The sequence below is a fragment of the Chiloscyllium plagiosum genome, unplaced genomic scaffold (genome assembly GCF_037043375.1).
Source record: "Chiloscyllium plagiosum isolate Xiang-an unplaced genomic scaffold, Cpla_swu_hap1 HiC_scaffold_22, whole genome shotgun sequence".
NCBI classification, from domain to species: Eukaryota; Metazoa; Chordata; class Chondrichthyes; order Orectolobiformes; family Hemiscylliidae; genus Chiloscyllium; species Chiloscyllium plagiosum.
Genome location: NW_028270160.1, coordinates 10,362,072 through 10,388,785, shown reverse-complemented (window position 1 = coordinate 10,388,785; position 26,714 = coordinate 10,362,072). Strand labels below are relative to the sequence as shown.

At 43.4% G+C, this 26,714-nt stretch overlaps 1 protein-coding gene across 8 annotated transcripts in view; it reads left to right on the top strand.

The window, feature by feature from the left end:
* Positions 1–26,714, top strand: part of LOC122561323 (CREB3 regulatory factor-like) — a 161,074-nt gene that overhangs the window by 122,661 nt on the left and 11,699 nt on the right. For 7 of the 8 annotated variants that reach the window (XM_087998743.1, XM_087998737.1, XM_087998739.1 and 4 more), the window contains 3 exons: positions 3,858–4,047; positions 8,331–8,404; positions 10,885–11,007. In XM_087998743.1, the coding sequence (XP_087854869.1) occupies positions 3,858–4,047; positions 8,331–8,404; positions 10,885–11,007 (387 nt within the window). Of the gene's footprint in view, positions 1–3,857; positions 4,048–8,330; positions 8,405–10,884; positions 11,008–26,714 lie in introns of those variants that run through there. The other variant, XM_087998744.1, reaches the window with a different exon arrangement.

The following is a 26,714-nucleotide window of genomic DNA, read 5'->3' as shown; positions in this document are numbered from 1 at the left end:
TCTAAGTGAAAATAAACCTGATCTATTCGACCTCTCCTCATAGCTCACACCCTCCATACCAGGCAACATCCTAATGGACCTTCTCTGCACCCTCTCCAAAGCATCCACATCCTTTTGGTAATGTGGTGACCAGAACTGTACGCAGTATTCCACATGTGGCCGAACCAAAATCTTATATAACTATAACATGACCTGCCAATTCTTGTACTCAATACCCCATCTGATGACAGAAAGCATGCTATATGCCTTCATGACCACTCTACTGACCTGCGTTGCCACCTTCAGTGAAAAGTAGACCTGAACACCCAGATCTCTCTGTATATCAATTTTCCCCAGGATTTTTCTATTTACAGTATAGTTCACTGTGGAATTACATCTTCCAAAATGCATCACCTCGCATTTGTCTGGATTGAACTCCATCTGCCCAACTCTCCAACCTATCTATATTCTGCTATATTCTCTGACAGTCCCCTTCACTATCTGCTACTCCACCAATCTTAGTGTCATCTGCAAACTTGCTAATGAGGCAACCTACACTATCCTCCAAATCATTTATGGTATATCACAAACAACAATGGTCCCAGCACGGATCCCTGTGGGACACCACTGGTCACAGGTCTCCACTTTGAGAAGCTCTCTTCCACTACTACTCTCTGTCTCCTGTTGCCCAACCAGTTCTCTATCCATCTAACTAGAACACCCTGGACCCCATGCGACTTCACCTTCTTCATCAGCCTACCATGGGGAACCTTATCAAATGCCTTACTAAAGTCTGTATGTATGACAACTATACCCCTTCCCTCATTAATCAACTTTGTCACCTCTTCAAAGAATTCTGTTAGGTTTGCAAGCATGATCTTCCCTGCATAAAACCGTGCTGCATATCACCGATAAGCCCATTTTCTTCCAAATGCATACATATCCTATCCATTAGTAACTTCTCCAGTAGCTTCCCTACCACTGACGTCAGGCTCACAGGTCTGTAATTACCTGGATTATCCCTGCTACCCTTCTTAAACAAGGGGACAACATTAACAATTCTTCAGTCCTCTGGGACCTCCCCCGTGTTAAAGGATGCTGCAAAGGTATCTGTTCAAGCCCCAGCTATTTCCTCTCTCACTTTCCCCAGTAACCTGGGATAGAACCCATCCGGACCTGGGGACTTGTCCACCTTAATGCTTTTTAGAATACACACTTCCTCCCTCCTTATGCTGACTTGACCTACAGTAATCAAACATCTATCCCTAACCTCAACGTCCACATTGTCCCTCTCCTCAGTGAATATCGATGCAAAGTACTCATTAAGAATCCTCACCCATTTTCTCTGACTCCACGCATAACTTTCCTCCTTTGTCCTTGAGTGAGCCATCCCTTTTACTAATTACTCTTTTGCTCCTTATATATGAATAAAAGGCTTTGAGGTTTTCCTTAACCCTGCTGGCTAAGGATATCTCATGACCTCTTTTAGCCTCTTAATTCCTCATTTCAGATTGGTCGTACGTTCCTGATTTTCTTCCAAAGCTTTGTCTGTCTTCAGTCACCTAGACCTTATGTACACTTCCTTTTTCCTCTTAGCTAGCCATCTATGGTTCCCTAACCTTGCCATTTCAATCCCTCATTTTCACAGGAATATATCTCTCCTGAACTCTAAACAACCTCTCTTTAAAAGCCTCCCACATATCGAATGTGGATTTACCTTCAAACAGCTGCTCCCATTCTACATTCCCCAGCTCCTGCCGAATGTTGGTATAGTTGGCCTTCCCCCAGTTTAGCACTCTTCCTTTAGGGCCACTCTCATTTTTGTCCATGAATATTCTAAAACTTATGGAATTGTGATCACTATTCCCAAAGTAATCCCCTACTGAAACGTCAACCACCTGGACGGACTCGTTCCCCTACACCAGGTCCAGTATGGCCCCTTCCCGAGTTGAAATATTTACATACTGCTCTAGAAAGCCCTCTTGCATTCTCCTTACAAATTCTGCTCCATCCAGACCTCTAACACAAAGTGAATCCTAGTCAATGTTGGGAAAATTAAAATCTCCTATCACCACCACCCTGCTGCTTCTCCATCTTTCCATGATCTATTTACACTTTTGTACCTCTATCTCACACTCGCTGTTCGGAGGCCTGTAGTACAGCCCCAACGTTGTTACCACAAACTTTCTGTTTCTGAGCTCTGCCCATCTTGCCTCACTGCTCGAGTCTTCCATAGTGCCCTCCTTCAGCACAGCTGGGATATCATCTGTGACCAGTAATGCAACTCCTCCACCCCTTTTAGCTCCCTAATTAATTTAAGGGTGGCACGGTGGCTCAGAAGTTAGCTCTGCTGCCTCACAGCACCAGGGTCCTAGGTTCAATTCCAGCTTTGGGCGACTGACTGTGTGGAGTTTGCACATTCTCCCAGTGTCTGCGTGGGTTTCCTCCGGGTGCTGCAGTTTCCGCCCACAGTCCAAAAATGTGCAGGTTAGGTGAATTGGCCATGCTAAATTGCCCGTAGTTTTAGGTGCATTAGTCAAAGGGAAATGGGTCTCGGTGGGTTGCTCTTCAGAGGATCGGTGTGGACTAGTTGGGCTGAAGGGCCTGTTTCCACACTGTAGGGAATCTAATCTAATCTTTCATAGCGTCCTCCTTCAGTACAGCTGGGATATGCTCTCTGACCAGTAATGCAACTCTCCACCCCTTTTACCTCCCCCTCTCTCCTGGCTGAAGCATCGATATCTTGGGATATTTAGTTGCTCATCATGCCCTTCCCTCAATCAAGTCCCAGTAAAAGCAATAATACTCCCAGGTACTAATCCAAGCCCTAAGTTCATCCGCCTTACCTACTACTTACATTAAAACAAATGCACCTCAGTTCATCAGTCCCTCTGCGTTCATCCTCCGCTTCCTGCCCACTCTTCCCCTTACTCACGCTGACTTCATTGTTTATTTCCATACAAGGTTTAGGTACTACCTCCTTGCTGTCCTCTAGCCGCATTTGGTTCTTATCCTCCTGCCACATTAGTTTAAACTTTCCTCAACAGCGTTATCAAAACCTCCCCCCAAGGACATTGGTTCCAGTCCAGCCCAGGTGGAGACCATCCAATTTGCAATAGTCCCACCTCCCCCAGAACTGGTCCCAATGTCCAAAAAAATCTGAACCCCTCCCTCCTGCCGCATCTCTCAAGCCACGCATCCATCCTGCTTATTCTATCATTCTTACTCTGACTAGCACATGCACTGGTAGGAATCCTGAGATTACTACTTCTCTGGTCCGACTTTTTAACTTGTTTCCTAACTCCCTAAATTCTTCTTGTACAGCAACATCCCATTTTTTTACCTGTATCATTGGTGCCTACATGCACCACGACAACTGGCTGTTCACCCTCCCCCTTGAGAATTTTCTGCAGTCGATTCGCGATGTTCCTCACCTGTGCACCTGGGAGGCAACATACCATTCAGGAGTCTCGTTTATGATCACAGAAATGCCTAGCTATGGCCCTTACAATTGAATCCCCTATGACTATAGTCCTTCCACTCTTTTTCCTGCCCTTCTGTACGGCAGAGCCAGCCATGGTGCCATGAACCTGGCTACTGCTGCTTCCCCTGGTGAGCCATCTCACCCAACAGTATCCAAAATGGTATACTTGTTTTTGGAGGGAGATGACCGCAGGGGACACCTGCACTGCCTTCCTGCTCTTCCTCTGCCTTTTGGTCACCCATTCCCTTTCTCCCTCAGCAAACCTAATTTGCGGTGTGACCAATACAGATGGAAAGGTCTCTGAAGGAAGCGTCATTTTCTTGGTAGATGATGCTAGAGGATGATTGTTAAGAGTTCCGTTCTCCTATGTAATTGTTTGTATCCTCTGATCCAGGACGCAGAATAGCGAAAAAATCCCGGCGCACAGATGTGGATGACTTGACGCCTAACCCAAGAAAGTTACTGCACATCGGAGATGAACTGAAGAAGCTCAACAAGGTAATTGATGACCTGACACCAGTGAACGAGCTGCCAGTGAACGCCAGACCACGGTCCAGAAAGGAGAAAAATAAACTGGCTTCTAGGTAAATAAAATCAGCAAGCAACTTAGCTGAGCTGCATCAAGTAGATTAGAGTCATTTCTTTGTTGCAAGCGTATACGTTATGTCTCTCAAAGTGACTTGTGATTCTTTAAACTGTGACAACTCATCTCGTGCTTCCAATTGGAGCAGTTTTGACATATCCATCAGGAATGGGAAGACAAGAAAATACTCTCTTTTGGGATATAGTCACAGTTCCTGCCATCAATTACAGTCCAAACCCCTCAATTCATGGTTTAAAACAACTTTCCAGCAGCCTGAGGTTGTGAAAGGTGCTATAGAAATAAAAATAACTACAATACTTTTTTCTTTTCCGAGTAACGACATATACATTTAGGAACAGAAGTAGGCCATTCAGCCCTCTGCTACACCATTGATAAGATGTTCTGTTGGTTTCAGATTCCACGTTCCTGTCTATCCCCCCTCCCCGATCACTTCAGAATCTTGCACAGAAAGTGCTGCAGGAACTCTGCAATCCTGTCAGAGTTCTTGTTTCCAGTCTAGTAACTTTTGTCACTAGATTCAAGATGTTAATTCTTTCGCAGTACAGATGCTGCCAGACCTGCTGAGTTTCTCCACCTGTTTGTTTTTTGTTTCAGGTTTCCAGCCTCTGCTTTTCTTTATTTTTAATTTGAATCCCTGATAATTGTTCACCTTCGCCTTAAAAATATTCAGTGATCTTACTTTCTTGTTTTCAGAGACAGCGATTTTGTTTTTGTAGATGGACATGAAGTGGAGGGATTTTTATTTTTGCATTGCTGGGATGTAGGTATTACTGACTAGACCAGTCTTTATAGTCCAGTCGTATGGCTGACCTTGAGTTGCTGAACTGCCTTTGTGAACCACTGCGGTCCCTAGAGTGTAAGGACACCCACAATGCTGAAGGAATTCCAGGACTTTGATTCAGCTCTCTCCAGGGACACGGCTTTCAAATAGCATCAAAGAACCTGATAAATCTGGTCATTCTCACGTTACTGTTCGTGGTAATTCACTCTGGGCGAATTATAACAGTGACTACATTTATATAAATACTCCCTTGACTGTAAAGCAGTTTTGGCTAAAGTGGGGACTGCAGATGCTGGAGGTCAGAGTCGAGAGTGTGGTGCTGGAACCATTATTGTCAGGCAGCATCCGAGGAGTGGGAGAATCGATGGTTTGGGCAAAAGCCCTTCATCAGGAAAGCAGTTTTGATCAAGTGTGGTTCTGGAAAAGGCACAGCAGGTTAGGCACCATCTTGATGAGGGGTCCTTCCCAAAACCGCGACTCTTGCTCCTCGGATGCTGCATGTCCTGTATCTTTTACAGCACCACGCTTTATCAGCTGTGACTCTCCAGCATCTGCAGTCCTCCCTGTCTCCTTGTTAAGCAGTTTGACATGTCCATCATCATCAAAAGTGCAAAATAAATACAGGTCTTTCTTTCTTCCTTCCTTTCTTTCTTTAAGTCAACAAACACTTAGGAAAGAGCGAGAATAATCTTTATAAATTGCAGCTACAAAAATTCAGAAAAAGCCTGTCTTTAATGCAGAACATTGTCCATCTATCAGACAGAGATTGATTTGATGTTCCACTGTTGTACTCAGTGGGCGTACAGCAAGGGGTTTTGACACCATCTGCCCAAGACCTGACTCCCTGGCATCTCTCCAAGTTCAATTTTGAAAACCGAAATTGCTGGAGAATTTCAGCAGGTCTGGCAGCATCTGTGGAGAGAAAGCAGAGTTAACTGAAGAAGGGTCGCTGGACCCAATACATTAACTTTGCTTTCTCTCCACAGGTGCTACCAGACCTGCTGAGATTCCTCAGCAATTTGTTTCGGATTTCTAGCATCCTCAGTTTTTTTTAATTTCGGGTATTGCCATATTACCTTTGGTTGTGAGTGCATTTCAGATTGCATTAATTACCTATCTTCTGCATTACTCTGGGGAAGCTTTGGAGGCTATAATTTGATCCAGTGTTTCTTGTTGAATCAAACACCTTCCCTTTGAAAGGGAATAGGTTAGATTTCCAGGGTGATGTGATCCTAGGGAATGATGAATAGGAATTCACTCCATACAGTGTCTAGCTCCAGCAAGTGAAAGGGGGAAAACTGAAAGACATCCGAGGAATTGCCATGCCCTTGTCCTGCTAAGTTCACAGTAGAATGTTGCCGGTGACAACAGAAAATCTGAGCATGTCAGTTGAAGTTCTGAAGAGGACTATTTCCGAATCCATAGATGCTGCCAGTCCTCGCTGAGTTTCTCCAGCATATTTCCATCTTTGGTTCAGATTTCCAGCATCTGCAGCATTTTACTTTTATTCATATAGTCCTGAAGGTGTCCAACACCTTCAGGACTATATGTATCCTAGTCCTGATAAAAGCATGTGGCATGTGTGAAACTTGCAGTGAAAAATTCAAATCAGATTCAGCTCATCATCCCAAGGACCACCCGATTGCCAGGGGTTATGTTAGACTCTACCTTCCCCGTATTCTAATGGGGAGTTCCGATTTGATTTGATTGACTTTTTTCCACTTGGATGAGCTGGGTGGGAACTAGTAGAGCAGCCTGAAGGGCTTTGGCCCAAAATGTCAAGTCTTCTGCTCCTCAGATGCTGACTGACCTGCTGTGCTTTTCCAGCTCCATACTTTTTGACCCTTGACTTTCCAGCATCTGCAGTCCTCACTTCCTCCATGCTTGCTGTAGCCAAGGCAAGAGAAGTACTCGCTACCCCAACTCAGCAGTGCTGTAAACGTGACTCTCGCACAGCAAGTAGGAAAGGTGGAGACCAATGCGGGGAGGGGAGGCAGGCAATGACCCCTGACCCCTACCCCAGGCCCACGACCATTCACAAAGCCTTGGGAGTGGTGCTCTCGAGACTGTTGTAGTAGGCAGTGAGAACAATCCCGGACTCTGTTCCTCTGACCAGGTCTGAGCTATTCTCTATTAACTGTGCCAGTGATCATATCCTGAAACCTCCCTGCAAACGTGGCTTCCCTGCTGGGGGTCTAAAGCTATTGGACTTACCGCGTTCAAGGTTCTGTGTAAGTATCTATCAAATAGTCTTTCATTTAATATAACCTGACCTCCTATATTATTGTGTGCTTGAGTGTTCTATATTAGAAATTCAAGAACACAAGTCTGTGTATATTATCTCACAGACTTGCATCTCTACCGCAGGTCAGTTAGCTCAGTTGGCTGGATGGCTGGTTTGTGATGCCGAGTGGCACAACAGAGTAGGTTAAACTCCCATCACCAGCTGAGGTTACCATTGAGGACGCTCCTTCTCAACCTCTCCGGTTAGACTTCCACCAGTCATCTCTTTCCTAATGAGAGAGCAGCACTGTGATCTTTTGGGAAACTGGTAACTTTATTTTCAGTCCTTCAAGATCCTAATCTTTTCTCCTTCTAAATGGTGGTATACAGTGGGTAGTGCAAAAGGTACGCCTCAGCACTAACCCTTTCAGATCCTTGTACAACAGTGCCCCTGCAAACTTTACCAGACAAACTGCAGTGAACCATGTTTTCCCCACAGATGCTGCCTGACCCAGTGAGTGTTTCCACCTGCAGTTTTTATTCATGATCTCGAGTGTTTTGTATTCAATTCCATCCAGACGAACCTGGAGTTAACTACAGCATTCAGAACATTCACTACTTTTGAAACAGCTTCTACTCTGAGCGAAGCAATAGATCTTATTATTGACACAGCCTGAATATTGCGGGGGACAGGCAGGAATGTAGAGCTGGGGTAAAATTCAAGTCAGCCATGATCTTATTGAATGACAGTTGGCTGGAAGGGCTGAATGGCCTTTTCCTTGTTAGTATGTCATAGTCATGGGAAATGCTAATCACGTTTCAGAGTGACAAGAGAATGCGCTTTTATTTTACTTTCAGGTTAAATCAGCACCAGTTATCTCTCTTTAATGAGGGAGCAGCCCTGCCCTCTGAGACTATGGCGACATTACTTTGTGTCTTGACCTTATTAAAACCTTATTAAATTGCAGAAACTTCTAGACAATAGATCGACCCTCCATTTTTGAAATGTTGCATCCGTTTTTAGTCAAGATTTTCTAATTGTAACCATTCTGAATATTTATGCAGCTTCACCTTTAATTCCCATTATCTTATTTGAGCAACATTCTTTCTAAAGACTCACAATCTCACAGGTTCTTTTTTTTTGAGTTGTGTGTGATTCCATATTTATGAACGAACGGTCATGTAGTGCAGTTGAGGCCAGGATCTGAAGGGTGCCATTTCACCACATCTTACACATTCTTTTCTGTTTGTGTGCACAGGGCCTGCAGACTAAAGAAGAAAGCCCAACATGAGGCCAACAAAATCAAGTTATGGGGTCTCAACACCGAGCACGGTGAGTGTCCCCATCTCCATATTACAGACTAGTGCTGGATTGAGGGGAATGGGGATTGACTTGAGGAACTTGGTCCCTGCACCATTCCCAGTCCTGCCCCTTTCCCCTGCCTCCCACATCGCTTCCTCCAAGGGATACATTCCCTCAGCTGTGAACCCACCCTGAATTCTTGGCCTGGTTCTCAGAGCGAATCCCTGCAAGTCTTTGCAGGGAATCAGGCAGCTCAGTCTTGGCAAAGTGTAGTGTCTCCAGGCAACAATACTGAGTCTCCTCCCCTCCCATTCCTGACCTGCTGCACAGCCGCCTGTATCTGGGCTCAAACTGAGGGAGAGCTTCACGCTGTGCAGACACTGGAAGCATTCATTTGCAGTAATTAAATTTCAGTTTCCAAAATTAATTTGTTGTTTATGGAACCTTTTCTCACTCCGTCGTTTTCCCCATAACATTCCAGACACAATTAAATAGTTATAAGTTAGCTTGAAGGCATTTTAAGAATGTGATAATGTATATGATTTTTCCCTCCTTATCTGACAAACCTTTTAATCAAATTGAGGGCTCTTGTGGCGCAGTGGTAATGTCCTCTCCTTTTAAGGCAGGAGTTCCCGGTTCAAGTCCCATCTGATTCACCTGAACGGATAAATTAAAGAATACCTTCCCATCAAATCGTTAGCAGTTTTCCTGTGACATTATCCTTTTGCACAACAGCGGTAAACCGAGAAGAAAGTTAAACAATCTACCTTTTGGAACGAAATTGCAAAATGTTCCAGACAATAGATCGATCCTCCATTTTGAAAGGTTGCATTTGTTTTTAGTCAAGAATTCCTAATTGTAACCATTCTGAATGTGTATCCAACTTTACCTTAATTCCTATTATCTTATATTTGTGCTCTCTCACTACCATCTGATTGACTCATGAAAGTAGTTCTCATGATTTCAATCCCTTTCACCTTTTTACCCTAAGAAGAAAGTGAACCTTAATTTTTCAATGATCTGTAAAACCTGCTGAAATACTAATGAATTTATAAACCTCCCCCCCTGCCCCCAAACCCACACCCAGAACTAATTATGGTACGAAAGTGTGGTTGTACAAATTATCCTGTCCCTCAGTACAAATCTGAAGATTCAGTTTGTCTTGCTTTTATATTTGTACCTGGTTGGTGATATCACCTTCAGTGTGTGTGTGTACCTGCACACCCAAGACCATTTGGCCTGTATTCTCAAAGTCTTGACCTATTATTTGTCTGATCTTGTTTTCACAGTGCATTAGCAAATATTTTTCTTGATTAAACTGCAGCTTCCATCCAGCTGCCCATTCTGTCTGCCTTCCTAGGTTCTCCTGTGTCTTTTGGATGGTTTCATCAATAATCATCTGCCCAGATACTTATGTATTTTTAAAAGAAAAAAGAGATGTTACTAATACACAAATAAAGTAATGGGAAAATATCTGATATCTCTTAATAGCCAGGTATCAGCTTGCATCAGCTGATTAGCATCTTGCTACAGAGTCAAAAGGGGAGCATTGAAGCTTCTCTCTCAGGATCTGAGTACACAAGTTAGGTTGACACTACAATGCAGGGAGCTGCATTGTCTGAGGTGCAGTGTTTCAGCTAAGTTAATGACCTGACTTTAGGTGAATGTTAAAGGTCTTACAGACAGTATCTCAAAATGAAATGAGATTTTTCTTGGTGCCCTGTTTATTAACCCAAAGAATAGACTTGCCCCTCCCTAAACACCTTTCTCCCCCACCCAAAAACTCCCATGGTCGTTTGGAGCCTACTGTTCACAAAATGGTAGCCATGTTTGTGTAGATAACAATGAAACTAAAACTAAGGAAAGCCCAACTGACATTGGAGACAGTAGAGAGAAGGTTCACTCAGCTGATGAGGTATGGAGTGACTGTCTTACAAGGAGTGGTCACATAGTTTGGGCATTACCCATTGGAATTTAGAAGGATGACAGGTAACCTTATTAAAACATACAAAATTCATAGGGAACTTGACAGGGTAGATTTGGAAAGGTTGTCTCCCCTTATGGGAGAGTCTCAGACCAGAGGATATAATCTCAGAATGAGTCCTTGCACATTTTAGGCAGAGGTGAGGAATTTCTTCTCTCTCTGAGGGTAGCTAATCTGTGGAATTCTCTATCACAGGGGGCTGTCAAGACTGGGTTGTTAATTATATTCAAAGCCAGGATGGACACATTTTTTAATCAGTGCGGGAATTGAGGATTACAGGGAAATTGCAGGAAAGTGCAGTTGAGGATTATCAGATTAGTAATGATTGGATCTAGTTAATCATTCAGTATAATGGGCTCAATGGCCTACTTCTTTTCATTTGTCTTAAGTGTTGTTGTACTACAAAATAATTGTTGCATGTTAAGATTGGAGTTATTTTAAGAGGCCTCTTTCAGCTGAGCTAATATCAATATGGAAAATGCAAGTAATTGACGTCGATTAAAATTGTTGTTTCTTTTGTCCCAAGATAACTTACTCAAAGTTATTGTCGCAATCAAGCGGCAGATTATGCAGCGAGTGGAGAGCAGTAATCGAGCTGAAGAAGAGAGCATGACCGAAAAGCTGGAGAAACTGATGAAAGACACAATTGGTAAGAACGAGAGAGAGCTCCTGAGTTTGAGGAGGTTTCAAATTGGCACATCCATGGAATTCAGTTTGAAACTTGGTGTAAGATGCTGAGATGTGCTTAGTCAAGTGTGATCCAATTCCATTTGGCTAGGAATTTGCAATGCTATGTATTGGCAATTTATTGGTAGTTTTTGATTTTGGCTTTGGGAAATGGAAATGTCATAATGTTTGCAAGGTTGAGCTCCACTGTGTTAAGTACTTTAGGGCCAGGTTGGGTAGTTTCTTTTCTCCAAACGTATACACGATGTGGTTGTCACAGGCAACACCAGCATTTGTGATTTGTCTCTTCATCGTCCTTAATGATGGTGGTGAGTTGCCATCTTAAAATGCTGCTGCATTTGCATTATGGATCTTTGTAGTGCTCCACAGTAATTTGTTTGATCATCTTGGAGGACAGCTGGGGATTGAGCACATTGCTGAGGGTCTGGAGTTACAGATAGGGTAGATATGGTAACTGGGTCTCACTTTACTAAAGGGCATTTTTAAACAGTTGGGTCTTGGTGATTATCACAGAATGCAGAAGGAGGTCTTTGTGCCAGCACTGGCCCTTCAAGTGAGTGTCATTGCTAGTACTAATCTGCTACGTTTTCCTCCAAGCTTTGTACATTATCTTTATCCAAATAATTCTCCAGTGCCGGAGAGTGTGGTGCTGGAAAAGCACAGCCGGTCAGGCAGCATCTGAGGAGCAGGAGAATCAACGTTTCAGGCATAATTGATGTTCATGATGAAGAGCGTATGTCCGAAACATCGACTCTCCTCCTCGGATGCTGCCTGACCGGCTGTGCTTTTCCAGCACCACACTCTTCGACTCTGATCTCCAGATCTGCAGTCCTCAAATTCTCCAATGTCTTCTTGAATGCCTCAATTGAATCTCCCTCTGTTACTGATGCTAGCTTTTTATTACAGATTTACTTTAATTGAATTTAAGTTCCCCAGGAGCTCTGGTGGGATTCAAACTCCTGTCTCCAGATCATTATCCAGGCCTTAGTCCAATAACATACATGCTATTGCACCTCAATCATTTACTCTGCTCTCTGGCTCTAAGTTTTAAATAATAAGGAGTCCTTAGCAGCTAGGCTTCCCTTGTTGGGAGTTGAAGTGAATCTTTGACAGGATAGCATGCTGCTTGGAGTGCTCTTACCCCACTCCCATGCCCTGCTCTGCTGTTGGGCCTCTCTGAGTCTCTCTGCCTGTCTTCAAGCAGCCATGTTGACCCCCAGTACTCTGAGAAGCTTTTGACCTCCAGAACTTGTCCTTTTGGTCACTTGGCTACAGTGTGCTTACAGAGACCCTGCCTCTGGGAAATTGCTAGGGCAGGATGGAAATGAGTCACAACTCCCATAAACGTCCAAGCCAATCAGGGCCTAAAAATTTAACCTAATTCTAGACTTATTGAACAAGTGGAGTTTAAATTGTTGAGCTGGGATTTGAAATCCCCTCTGATCATCTGTCCAAGGGCCTTTGGTTTGCTGTCCAGTAACACGGCCTATGTGTCACAGTTACAGCTGATAAGAGGATGCAGTGTGTGGATGAGAGCAGGTTGTCTTTAAGAACTTAAACTTATAGTGTATCTTTTCTCATGAATGACAATTAGCAAAGCTTCCTTGGTTACAGTTGGGATATTCAGGTTCTGGATAAACTTGAGGGCTTCTTAATGTGATTGTTGTGAAGGGAGAGATGACGGTATAGCATTGACGGAGTGTAGTGGTTGTAGTTGTAGTGCAAGAGACAATAGATACCAAGAACACTGGAGAAATAATGTATTCAGCAGCACATCCATCAAATGGAAGGTTTAGTAATTCTAACATATCCTTGAGGGGTGTAGACAGAGTCTCTTTTGAGGAAGAAAAATAAGTCGTAACTTCTTTTACTTGGATGAGATTGAGGTCAATGAATTTGGTTGTTGCAAGATTTGATTTCACAGAGGGAGTGCATTTACATGGATTAACAGGATGAGGTCTTGGGTATGATTAATAGATTGAGAATACAGATTTAGGCTGGGCAGCTGGTTTGTGATAGTGATGCCAGCAATGTGGCTTCAATTCACCATGTGCAGCTTGGGTTGTTATAAAGGATTCTCTCTCTCACTCTCTCTCTCACTCTCTCTCTCACTCTCTCTCACTCTCTCTCACACTCTCTCACACTCTCTCACACTCTCTCACACTCTCTCACACTCTCTCACACTCTCTCACACTCTCTCACACTCTCTCACACTCTCTCACACTCTCCCCTTACCTGAGGTATGGTGACCCTCAGGTTAAACCATCACTACCTGTTGCTCTCTATTGGGAGACCAGTCTTATATGCTGGTATAACTATGGCAACTTTGATTAGTCAGTCACTCATGCCAACTGTATTATTGTTTCCTTGAATTAAGAGAAAAATAATTGTTTCAGAATGAAAGATGTGTATTTATTGTTAATACACTGTTAATTAATCAGTAAGGAAATCAAGGTTGTTGAGATAAGGCAGGAAAGTAGAGTTGAGGATTATTAGAGCAGCCACAATATCATTGAATGGTAGGGTAGACTCGATGGGCTGAATGGACTACTTCTGTTCCTGATGAGTGGCAGTGTAAGATGATCTGAAAGGATGGAATTATTGCATCCCTGTCATAGAATCGTAGAACACAAAGTCCATTCAACCCATTGGGTACATCCTGCTCCTTCAAAGAGAAACTAAGCTAGTGCCCACTGCCTTGTCTTTTCCCCACGGCTCTACAATTTTCTTCTTGCCTTCAGGTAATTATCCAGTTTCCTTTTGAAAGACGTATTTGAAGCTGCCTCCATCCAGCTCCCAAGCGATGCATTTCAGATCCAAACATTTGCTGCGTTAAAAAAAATATAGTTTGCTCCGAATTGTCTCTGGCTCTTTTTAAACAATCACCTTGACTCCGTCTCTGGTTCTAGATCCTTCCGTCACAGTTCTGTCCAGAACCCTCGTGATTTTGTACACCTCTGTTGCATTTCCTCTCAGCCTCCTTTTCCTTAAGGAGAAATGCGGTACCACACAAATGAACTTCTCCAGCCTCTGCACAGTTCTTGTTAATATAATGTTTCTGAACCCTTTCCGATGCCTTCACATCCTTAATAGGCACGTACACTGCTTATTGACTCTTATGGGGTGGGGGTTGGGGGCAATCAAACTCTAATTACAGTAACATGGGAGTTCAGTTAAAGGTTAATGACTTCAGGAAAGTTCTGCCTGCATTTACAGTAAAAGGCAATTTTTGTTACCAGGGCAGTTTCTGCAAACATTAGCAACGATTGGTTGCTGTCTACCCGCCCCCCCCTCACCCCTATTTACCAACCAGAAACAGTCTCGCTGTCACTGCTCGACCTCTTCAAGGGCAGCGAGAAAGTGATGAGAATTGTTGGCCTCCAGTCAATGCTGCTTCGGAACAGCTTTGGACTTGCAGCTCCCCCCACGAGAGCACAGTTTACTTTTTAAATAGCTACCCAAGTTAACTCTAGTGGAGTAATGTTGTCTGTATTAAATAATACGGCTAGCTTAGATTCATTTGGAATGCCAGGTGAAACTTGCACCCTGCTAAAGTTGTTGTTGTTTCTTTCTTGTAGTTGGGGTGCTGAAAATTGGGCTCAGTAGCTAGATTGACAAACTAATCAGTTTATTACACCAGCAGAGTTTCCATTAGTTTACTCGATATGGACTGCATTAAACATAGGAAATCTGAGAAGGATTAGGCCATTCAGTCCTTCAACGAGGTAAAAACAATGACTGCAGATGCTGGAAACCAGATTCTGGATCAGTGGTGCTGGAAGAGCACAGCAATTCAGGCAGCATCCGACGAGCAGCAAAATCGACGTTTCGGGCAAAAGCCCTTCATCAGGAATAAATGCAGAGAGCTTGAAGCGTGGAGAGATAAGCTAGAGGAGGGTGGGTGTGGGGAGAAAGTAGCATAGAGTACAATAGGTCAGTGGGGGAGGAGATGAAGGTGATAGGTCAGGGAGGAGAGGGTGGAGTGGATAGGTGGAAAAGGAGCTAGGCAGGTCGGACAAGTCCGGACAAGTCAAGGGGACAGTGCGGAGCTGGAAGTTTGAAACTAGGATGAGGTGGGGGAAGGGGAAATGAGGTCCCCCACCTCATCCACATTCTCCCCGTGTCTGTGTGGGTTTTCTCTGGGCACTCTGGTTTCCTCCCACAGTCCAAAGATGTGCAGATCAGGTGAATCGGCCATGCTAAGTTGCCCCGTCGTGTTAGGTGCATTAGTCAGGGGTAAGTATAGTATAGGGGAATGCGTCTGGGTGGGTTACTCTTTGGAGGGTCGAAGGGCCTGTTTCCATACAGCAGGGAATCTAATCCAATCTAATCTAATTGCTGCATTTAGCTGCTGTATATGTTTCATATTGTAAAGTACCTAAAAATTAGATTTAAAATTAGGTTTTATTATCACGTGTGCTCGAGTACAGAGATATAGGAATACAGTGAAAAGTGTACAAAGTCACCAATCTCCAGTCATGATTTGGAGATGCCGGTGTTGGACTGGGGTGTACAAAGTAAAAAATCCCACAACACCAGGTTATGGTCCAACAGGTTTAATTGGAAACACTAGCTTTCGGAGCGCTGCTCCTTCATCAGATCCTTCACAACCACCTGATGAGGGAGCAGTGCTTCGAAAGCAAGTGCTTTCAATTAAACCTGTTGGACTATAACCTGGTGTTGTGGGATTTTTAACCAATCTGCACAACCATCTTAGTGACAAAGCTACAAAATCTTAGGTATAAAGTAGAAAAGAAAGAAGGTTATAAGTTTAGCCTGACAGGCCTTCTTAAGTATTTAGCCTGAATCTGGGCTCTTCCACTCCGACACTGAGACCGTCACCAGCACAAGTCCCCTCACTGCCACAGAACCATGTCTCCATTCTTTGGCACCATCTTGCCTCTGCCAATGACATTACCACTGTGAGACTGTCCTGGGGCTGGTCTCGACAATGCAGCCACTGCTGAAGCTGCCGGGTACTCTTCACAGAAGCAAAGTGAGGTTAAAGTCAGAAAAAAAGTAAAATCAGACAAGTCCGCGCTGGGCTCCAACTCGGGTCCGTGCTGGCTCAACTCATTGCCATTGAGGACGGAAGGAAAAGACGAAAATGTGACAATCAATGGACGGAGCAGCTGAGCTCAGGCTCAGGAACCCTACTCTGCCACCATCTTGAGTCTTTTGAAGTATTCCCTATAAATTAAGCCAGAGTTAAACTCATCAGAACTTTAAGTTTGTTGAATTAAATGAGTCTCTTAAAAAGAAGCAGAATGTGGCCCTTTTTAAATTAACTTGTTCTCCAAGTGGCTGCATGGGATTCTTCAAATTCCCAGGATGACCAGCTGCAGGCTAATTCTCACACTAATTAACCAGACTATCTTTCTAAGCATGTGGAATTGCTGATATGACTATAATGCAATATCACCTCCACAGCAAGATGACCCTGGAGTTATTGGACAATTCTTCACTTGTTGTCTATTATATTGAAGCAGCTATTCAAAGCTGCTCCAGCAATCTTAGCTCATCTCAGTTTCTGGAATGGGATCAATTTGTATTTTTCTCTAAAAATAAAGGGTGGAATATGCCCTATTCAGCCCTTCTCTCCTGCTCCACTATGCCATCAGATTACACTTGATCTGTACCTACACTCCTGTTTACTGTACCAGACATTAGACCATTCAGCCCATCAAGTCTGCTCCACCATTCAGTCATGGCTGATATATTTCTCAACCCTATTCTCCTCCTTTCTCCCCATCACCCTTGATTCTCTTGACAATCCAGAACCTGTTTATACTCAATGACCTGGCCTCCATAGCCTTCTGTGGCAATGAATTCCATAGATTCCCCACTCTCTGGCTGAAGAAGTTTCTCCTTATCTCCATTCTAAAAGGTCCCCTCTTTACTCTAAGGCTGTGCTCTCGGGTCCTAGTCTCTCCTACCAATGGAAACATCGTCCCAATGTCCATTCTGTCCAGGCCGTTCAGTATTCTGTATGTTTTAATAGATCCCTCTCATCCTTCTAAACTCCATCGAGTATAAACCCAAAGTCCTCAAACGCTTTTCATTCCTGTGACCCTTCTTGTGAACCTCCTCTGAATCTGCTCCAGGATCAGTACATCTTTCCTGAGATATCGGGCCCAAAACTGTGCAAAATATTCCAAATATGGTCTGACCAGAGCCTTATAGAGGCTCAGAAGTACATCCCTGCTTTTATATTCAAGTCCTCTCAAAATAAATGCCAACATTACACTTGCCTTCCAAACTACTGACTCAACCTGCAAGTTTACCTTGTTTTAGCTGCATATCCCTCAATACCAGTACAGTACTTAACAAGAAAATCTATCTCCTCTTGAAATGCCTGCAAATTGATAGATGTCTAGATGTTGAAGTTCAGATAGTTGCATATTAAAGATGGGAAAAGAGTGTGGGAAAAATAACAGTGAGGTAGGAGATCAGCTGTGATCAAGTTGAAATGATGGAACAGGCTCAAGGTGCCGAGTGGTCTTTTTAATCATTCCCCCCTCACCCCCCCCTCCTCCCCCAACCCCCTGTTGTTCATTATTTTAGCACCCACAGAGCACTGAATTGTAGAATCCTTGTGTATAAAGAAACATTTTCTGATTTAACTGCTAAATAACATGGTGTTAGTGTTAAATGTTTAGTCCTTCTGCTTGATTTCTGGACCAAGGGAAGGAGATATTTTAACAGACTCCATTCGATCACTGCTTGATCATTGATAAGGTTGTTTATGTGGTCTGGTTTTTTATCTTAACCTCCTGAATTCCAGGATCATTCTGAAATTGTAAAGAAATTCCTTTCTTCCTTTGGTCTGGTTTTTTAGCCCCTTGTGAGGTTTGGCATTATCCAATTGTGACGCTGTTTCTACCACCCAAGCCTTAGCACCCCACAGTGTCATGAGGCCTTGCCTTGTAGAATTGATCTTCTTGACTATGTTGTCTCCTTCTCATGAGCTCTCCTATTTCTCTATCGCATAGTGCTTTTGCAACTTTCTTTCTGTCTCTGCGTTGTGACTCATTCTTTTCAGCTTTGGTGCCCCTTGTCCCAATCCTGTTTCTATGCAGACTCATTTCTCTTGTCTTCCCCAAGGTGCATCCCCCATTTTCCTGTGGCTCCCCTTGATTATCATTGATCCATTCACTTCCACCTCTCTCCCATCCCTTCCAGTGTGATCTCCATGATAATTCCTGCCCATCCGTGTTTTGTGGCTCCTTTCCAATTGCATGAGCCTTGTCAAAAGTTGGAGTCATTGAGATTATTAAAATCCTATTCTTACATCATGGCCTTATCATGAATTGGCTCAACATCTTGCAGAAATTGGGTAAGACTTCCTCACTTTGGCTACCGATAGGATTGGTTAGAATGTGGACTTGCCCATCACAAGGTGTTAAGGTACAGATGTATTTTAGGGGGAGACAGATAAACAGATGAGGGAGAAAGGAAATGAAGCAAATCCTGATTGGACAAGGCATGGAAGAATGGAAGAAGACTTGTGTGGGGTCTAACCGCCAGCATGGACCATTGGGCGGAATGACCTGTCTCTCCACTGCTAATACTTTGGAAACATTCTGATGTTGAAATCTCCTCCTCTGACTCACCCATTTCAAAACAAAATGAACTGTAGGGTGTTTAACATTTCTTTCATAATTGAGAAACGCAAGGTCAAAAAAGAACTGCCACAGTTGGAAGGAATTGGAAAGAAGATCAAAATAAATCTAGAAGCACTAATGGGGGAGGCCTAGGAACCTAGAGATTGCAAGTGGAATGGAAGATTGAAGGGTCTGATAAGCAAGTGGGTTCAGATTTTTCAGTTATGAGGATAGAGGAGTGAGGATCTTCAATGATGAGGATAGATTGAAGACTGTTCTCCTTAGACGGCAGAAGGCAAAGAGGAGATTTCTTCAAGGCTTTTAAAATCCTGAATAGATTGGATTGAGTAGGTGGGACAAAGCTGTTCCAGCTTGCAAATGGGACAAGATGATAAGGCCATAGATTTAAAGTGATTTGTCAATAAAGGAAGGGTGATATGAGGAAAAAAAAGAGGTTCTCACACAGTGAGTGGTTAGGGTTTGGAATACAGAGATTGGAAATGTGTTGGGGGCAGGTTCGATTGAGGCATTCAAGAGAGGGTTTGGATGATTATTTGGATAGAAATGGTGTGCAGGGATTGGAGGAAAAGGCAAGGGATTTGGCACTAGGGGATAGAACCGGTGCAGGCATGATGAGCAGAATGGACTCCTCCTACACTTGCCAATTGTGACCCTGTGGAGTTGAAACCACAACAGCCATGATCGTATTGAATGGCAGTACAAGCTTAAGGGGCTGAATGGCCTGTTCATGCTCCTAAATCCTTCCTCCCCTTTACAAGGAGAATCTGACATCTTACAAAAGGTTTACATTAAGGTCAGTGCTGTAAATGTTAGTAATATCAACGGTGAGCAATAGAGGTGTCATAAAGGCCTCTTGCTGGCTATCATCTTGGCTGTTCTTTGCTGTTCTTCATCCTCAGAAGGATTCATACACTGAACAAACGTTTTTTCCTAGCCATATCGAACATCAAAGAAAGTAAATACAAAAAACTCATTCCTGAAGAAGGGCTTATGCCCAAAACGTCGATTCTCCTGCTCCTCGGATGCTGCCTGGCCTGCTGTGTTTTTCCAGCACCACAATTTTCAATTCTGGTACTCCAGCATCTGCAGTCCTCATTTTCTCCTGCTATCATCTTGGGAAGATTACCATGTCTTAGTAGCTCAAGTGGTCATAGTTGGAGTACTGTGGGCAGTTCTGGCCACCACGCTAACGGAAGGATGTAATTGCACTGGAGGGGGTGCAGAGGAGATTCACCAGGATGGTGCCTGGGATGGAGCAGTTTAGCGATGAAAAGAGGCTGGATAAGCTCAGGCTGTTTTCTTTGGAGCAGAGAAAGTTGAGAGGGGAACCCCCTGGAGGTGTGTGAGATTATGAGGGGCATCGACAGGGTGGATAGAGAGCAGCTGTTCCCTTTGCTATCATTTTGAAGTGAAAAGCAGGAGGTTTAGAGGGGATTTGAGGAAAATATTTTCACAGAGGGTGATGTGAATCTGGAATGCACTGCCTGGGAGGGTAGTTGGGCGGAAACCTCTTTAAAACTATGAGCACTTGAAGTGTCATAACGTTCAAGGCAATAGGCCAAATGAGATAGGGGTAGATAAATCGGCATAGGCTGGATGGATTGAAGGGCCTTTTCTGCACTGTATGACTGTATCGGTGGGCCTACTCCACGGTCTCGGGCAGATATGAATAATGCTAAAAGCATTCAACCATTCGGTACATCAGATAACTGTCACACCCACGTGCACACAGACCGAAACCATGGGTCATCCTGTATGTTGCTTGATCTTGCCCCAAGGGGACATTTTGTTCTCAGGCTCAGTCTACATTAGGAAAGTGCTGGACTTTTGGTGATGATATCACTGATTAACATAATCCATCTTGCGATTGCTGGTCTCTCCACTCCCTAATTTGGATTCTATTTTTCCCCCTAAAACCCACAAGAGACTTCACAGCCAACATTCAAAAGCACTTGAAAAATATTAATTACACTGAAATTTAAACTTTGAAAACTCACTGGGTTATTTGGTCTAATTACACTGCTCTCTGCTTGCTTTTCACCATTTCTCCAATTCATTTTTTCCTCCCCATTTTCTTCCTTCTGTCTGGCTGTCCCTCTCTGTGTGTCTGTCTCTCTCTCTCTCTCTCCCCTTTTGTCTTCCCTTTCTCTCCTGCCCCCTCTCCTGATCAGATCTTTTAGCCCTGTACTGACTTTGTCAAAGGCAAATTATCAGCCATTGTCACAATAACAGAATCCAGGGTCTGTGTAAGAAGGGTAAATAAGAGAGAGAGTGAGTTTGAACATTGATCAGGCAAAGAATATAAATGGTGCTTTACATAGAAAAGAGTGAAAGTGCACACTGTCAAAGCAGAGGGTTTATGGGAGAGAATTTGAGTGAGGGTTCTGCTAACTGTGGCCACGGGAGTACCCAGGGTGAACTGTCCAATTGTGTCCACACTCCTTCCATATGGCCTCATTCACATCCCCAAATTCCTGTTAATGAAGACATCCTCAGCTTCCAAGGCCCTCAATCCTGGAGGTCTGCCCCTGAAACATGACACCTCCCTTCCTTTCAGAAACTCATTGACTCCTCCTGGGCACCTGGCTACATATCTCCTTATGGGGCTCTGTTGGGTAAACATATGAAATCCAGTAGTCACAAAAATGAAGGATTTTTTTAATCACCCTTGGAAATATACAGGTTATCTGGCCATTAACCCATCACTATTTGTGAGAGTTGCTCTGTGCAAATTGGTTTCCTACATTAAAATAGTGACACTTCAAAAGAACCGCATTAGCTCTGAAGTGCTTTGAGAAAGCCCAGGGTTGTGAAAAATGCTACAGTAGTGAAAGCTTTTTGCTCATTAATGAACTGATTGGGTTGACATTAAAAACGCAAACTGTTCACTTACCGAGGAAGCCTTTTATCTTCAATGTGGCTCCAGAACCATACCAGCTGTGAGCTGTCCTGTGATTTGGCCTCTCAAGTTACCCAGATCATCAAATGGCTATAAAGAGAATCTCGTGGATTAGATAGTTTCAGAAAGTGGTCCAAAACTCCATCACAGAGTGTTAAAGAGGGTGGCTGTAGAGATGGTGGATGCAATGTTGGTCATCTTTCAAAATTCACAGGCTTGGAGAGTAGTAAATGTGACCACACTATTAAAGAAAGGGTGTTTGGCATGCCAAGGTGATGATGGTACAGGTTGTGTTGGCATTGGTGTCAGACATGGGCGTAGAAAGTGAGCTGACAGACCTGTTAGTTTGATGTCAGTAGGAGGAAAGGTGTTAGAACTTTTCTAAAGGATGTGATTACTCAACTCTTGAATGCTTGGACAGATTCAATATGGATTTGTGAAAGGGGAGATTGTGTTTGACAGACCTGTCACTTATAGGAGGAGAACAGTGGATGTGGTGTATTTGACATTTGAGAAGGCTCTCATTAAGGACCAACAAAGGAGACTGGTTAAAACAACAAGTCAGAGCCTGTGAAATTGGGAGTATGATGATAAGGTTTAGGAGCTAAAGGAAGTCTTTCAGTAGGATCATGGCTGATCGGATAATCTGATTATCCTCAACTCAGTTGGTAACATGGATTGAGTGTTAGTTAACAGACAGCTAATGGAGAGTGGGAATGAACTGGTCATTCTCAGGATAGCAGGCAGTTGGTACAGCTGCAAGGATCAGAGCTTGGGCCACAATTGTTCAAAATCTACATGTTGCATGCAATTACAATTAGGAAGAGAAATGATATTCCTGATGAAGGGCTTTGGCCCAAAACATCGATTCTCCTGCTCCTCGGATGCTGCAGGACCTGCTATGCTTTTCCAACACCACTCTAATCTTGACTCTAATCTCCAGCATCTGCAGTACCCACTTTTGCCTAAGAGAAATGATATGTTGACTTTCATCATAAGAGGATTGGAATGCAGGAGTAACAATGTTTTGCTGTGGTTGTACAGAGCCTGGCTGAGACCAAGCCTGGATTATGATGTGCCATTTTGGTCTCCTAATCTAAGGGAGGATGTATTTGTCATAAAGGGAGTGCAATGGAGGTTCATCAAACTAATCCCTAGGATCGTCTTATCAGAACACCTTGAGGAAATTGATGTTATATTCTCTAGAATGTTGAAGAATGAGTGATGATCTCATTGAAACCTATGACGTTCTTGCAGGGCATGAACAGGGTAGATACAGATATATTAGTTTCCCGTCTGGTGAATCAAGAAACAGGGGAAGAATCTCAGGTTAATGGGGAGGCTGCTGTAGCTTGACTTGAGGAGGAATTCCTTCACTGAGAAAGCAGTGAATCATTGGCATTCTCTTCCTCCAAGGGCTGTGGAGATTCACTCATTGAGTATGATCAAGACAAATTTCAGTAGGTTTATGGTTGTGAATGACATTAAGGGATAATGATATAGGGAAGGAAGTGGTGTTTATTTAGCTAGTCCGCCATGATCTGTTTTAGGAATAACTGCTTCTGTTCCTATGTCATGTGTTCCTACATTTCAGAGAGCAGCTGGCAATCAGCAGTTCATCTTGTGATTGAACACTTCTGTTAACAGTTTCTTTGTCTTGCGGATGCTCCAGGATAGACTGTTGAGCTGTGCTTGGATCAGTTACTGGGGAATTTCACACTTCAGTAGTTTGGAACCAGATATAAAAAATGTATAATGGCTTTGAACCAGAAAGATCTTCGAAATCAAAGGTACCAGAAAGGAAGGAGAGCAAGGAAGCTCCTCCCACTCAGCCCTCAGTCACAGCTTTTTTTGCCTTGATCTAGAGCAGAGGTTGCAATAGAAGGTTCCAGTATCTGATTGACAAGTCAGTTAGGCCAGTTTTAGAATACTACATTCTATTCTGGTCACCCTGCTATAGGAAGCATGTTGTGAAACTTGAAAGAGTTCAGAAAAGATTTACTAGGAGGGTTTGAGTTATAGGGAGGGGCTGAAATGGCTGGGGTTGTTTTCCCTGGAATGTCTGAGGCTGAGGGGTGACCTTATAGAGGTTTATAAAATCATGAGGGGCCTGGATAGGGGAAATGGACAAGGCCTTTTCCCTTGGGTGAGGGAGTCCAAAACTGGAGGGCAAAGGTTGAGGGTGAGAGGGGAAGGATATAAAAGGGACCTGAGGAGCAAAGTTTTCCCTCAGAGGGTGGTGTGTGTACGGAATGAGTTGCCAGAGGAAGTGGTACAATTACAGCATTTAAGAGGCATCTGGATGAGTATGTGAATAGGAAGGGTATAGAGGGATATGGGACTAGATTGGGTTGGGATATCTGTTCGGCATGGACGAGTTGGACCGAAGGGTCTGTTTCTGTGCTGTACATCTCGAAGACTTTAAGTCAGCCCTGACAGCTGATGTCTGAACTGTTTCTTGGGCTGGTTATAGGCTGGGTGGTTAGTCACAATCTCTGCGTTACAGCTTTAACCTTCTAACTTCCTCCACATAAAGAGGGATGATCATTTGAGGGGAGGAGCACGTAATTAATACTTAATAATGAAAAATGCAGCATTTCAAAGCAGCCCTGGCAATTAGCTTTAGCATGGAATTCAGAAGTATCCTTTTGACCTAGTATAAAGGGGATGACCCTCCTTTCGTTTTAAAGGTGTGAGGATTTTGTCAGGACGTTCTAACTGAACAACTTTCTCTTGAATGACTGATCAGAATCTGGTGTCATTGTCTAGCTGCCTTGCATTAACTTCTCTCTCTCCTGTGCTGACTATGCTAACCCATACTCAATTACAGCACTAGACTGCCAGATCCTCCATGTTCAGTCACTGATGAGCTATCATCATTAGGTCAATGGAGTCTGGAGAGCCTTGGGACTAAGCCTGATGTTGTCCCGGACTGGCCTTTTACAATGCAAGCTCCTCAGCATGAGGGAATGGATAGGAATTTGGACCAGGAACTTGTGGTGCAGTCTGGGAGAAACCTTTGTGTTGGAGCATTGAATAGGTGTGTTGCTGAGCTAGTAGTGTAAAACCTGGCCACAGGTTGATATCTTACCAGTTATGGAGAATCCAGATTAGTTAAATAAATGTATCATTTAAAAATCAATATCAATAAAGACAACAGTGAAACTAAGGGTTGTTTTTGAAAACCCATCTGGGTTGACTCTTAATTGCCCTTTGAAATGGCCTAGTAAGCCAATCAATTCAAGGGAAGGTAGTGACTTGTAATAAATGGCGATGCCTACATCCCTCGGAAGAATGAAGAAAAGAAAATTCCTTCGGGAAGGAAGTCTGCTGTCCTTGGCTGGTCTGGTCTGCATATGGCTCCAGACCAAAGCAATGTGGTTAACTCTTTAACTGCCCTGTGCAATGGTTGAGGAAACCACCCAGTCATATTCAAAAAGACAGCTCACTACCACCTTCTGGAAAGCAATTAGGATGAGCAATAAATGCTGGCCTTGCACATAAATGAAAAATTGAAAGCAGTTTGAAAGTATTTAGATCTTCAATATGGACCTGTGCAATCTTAGACCATTCAGCCCTTGACCCTGCTCCATCTTTCAATAAGATTGTGGCTGACGGTTGACAGGGTATTTATTGCAGATCCCTCGTTGGGCCAATGAAAGGTTGTGAATTGCTTTTATTAAACTGCAACATTTGATACAGCCAAGTGATTTGAATGTTTCTGTCAGAGAGCATTCCAGAGTCAGTTGTCCTACTGTGAGACCGGAGTTGTATATGCTGCCAGTTTGGGACTGGGTGATATGTGCACTTCTCAAAAGCTGGCCACTTCATAATGAGACCTAATTTTCATTTTATTTTCATTATTATTGTCTTTTTTAAATTCTCTCTGCTGCGATAGGATTTGAACTCATGTTGTCTCCATTATTTTGTCTAGTCCTTTGGTTTGTTACTCCAAGTACATAATCACTACTGTACTGTACCTTTTATATGTACTGTTAAAATAATCATAATTGTACTAAGCTTTTTTTTTAATCTTTGCTCTGTTGCGTAAATTCTGCTCTGTGTTGGGGTGATTTGCTGCCAGTGCATCAATTCCTCCCCGATTCCTCCAAATGTAACTTCAATTCCACACTGCCTACCTCTAACACTCTCATACATTTTAGAACAGGGATGTTAACTGTGCAGAACATTGCTTGTTCAATCTATAAGTACCCTGCTCTCATCCCTGGAGCACTGCACTGTGATCAGTGTCAGCTTCACATTGTCTGCTAGGAGCAAATGCCTGCAGATGCTGGAATCTGTACTGAAAATGACAAATGCTGGAGATCACGTAGCCTGCCTCTGCATGTTGTAACTGCAACATAAATGTCTAAATGCTCCTTCCTTGGAAAAAAAAGCTCATGTGATCGTGTGCATGCAGAAACTTTAGCACTCCCTGTCTGTGCACTTGGTAACTAGCTTACTCTGTTAGTGAGCCTGAGAACAGGAGGGTAGAAAATAGGAGCAAGCCATTCAGCCCATCAAGCCTACTCCAGTATGATCATGGCTGATCCTCTATCTCAATGCTATACTCTTCCACTATTCCAGTACCCAACAGCTTTTAGTCTCTACAACTCTATCTAGATTTCTCTGAAGCACATTTTATAACTTGGTTTCCAGTGCTTTCTATAGTAGAGCATTTCCCCCACTTCACCCCCCTCTGAGTGAAGAAATGTCCCCTTATCTCAGTCTCCAAATGGCATATTGCATGTACTGAGATTGTGACCCCTATGTTCTGATCCCCTCAGCTGGGGAGATCATCATTTCTGTGTCCAATCCATCCAGCCCAGTTACAATTGTAAATGTTTCAATGAGATCCCTCCCATTATGCTAAGCTCCAGTGTATAGAGGCCGAATCAACATACAGTATTTGACAAATTGCCATCCCAGGAATCAATCTCGTGAACCTTTACTGTACTCCCCCTATGACAATCATATCCTTTCTAAGGTAAGTATAGGAAAGTACAGCATATTAGGGGATCATTCAGCCCACCAAGTCCTCCATAGCTCTTTCGAAGAGCAAACAAGTTAATCTGACTCACCCACTCTCCTGCATCTGACCCCCATTATACCTGACAGACAGCTCATTGCCTGTTCATATCCTGA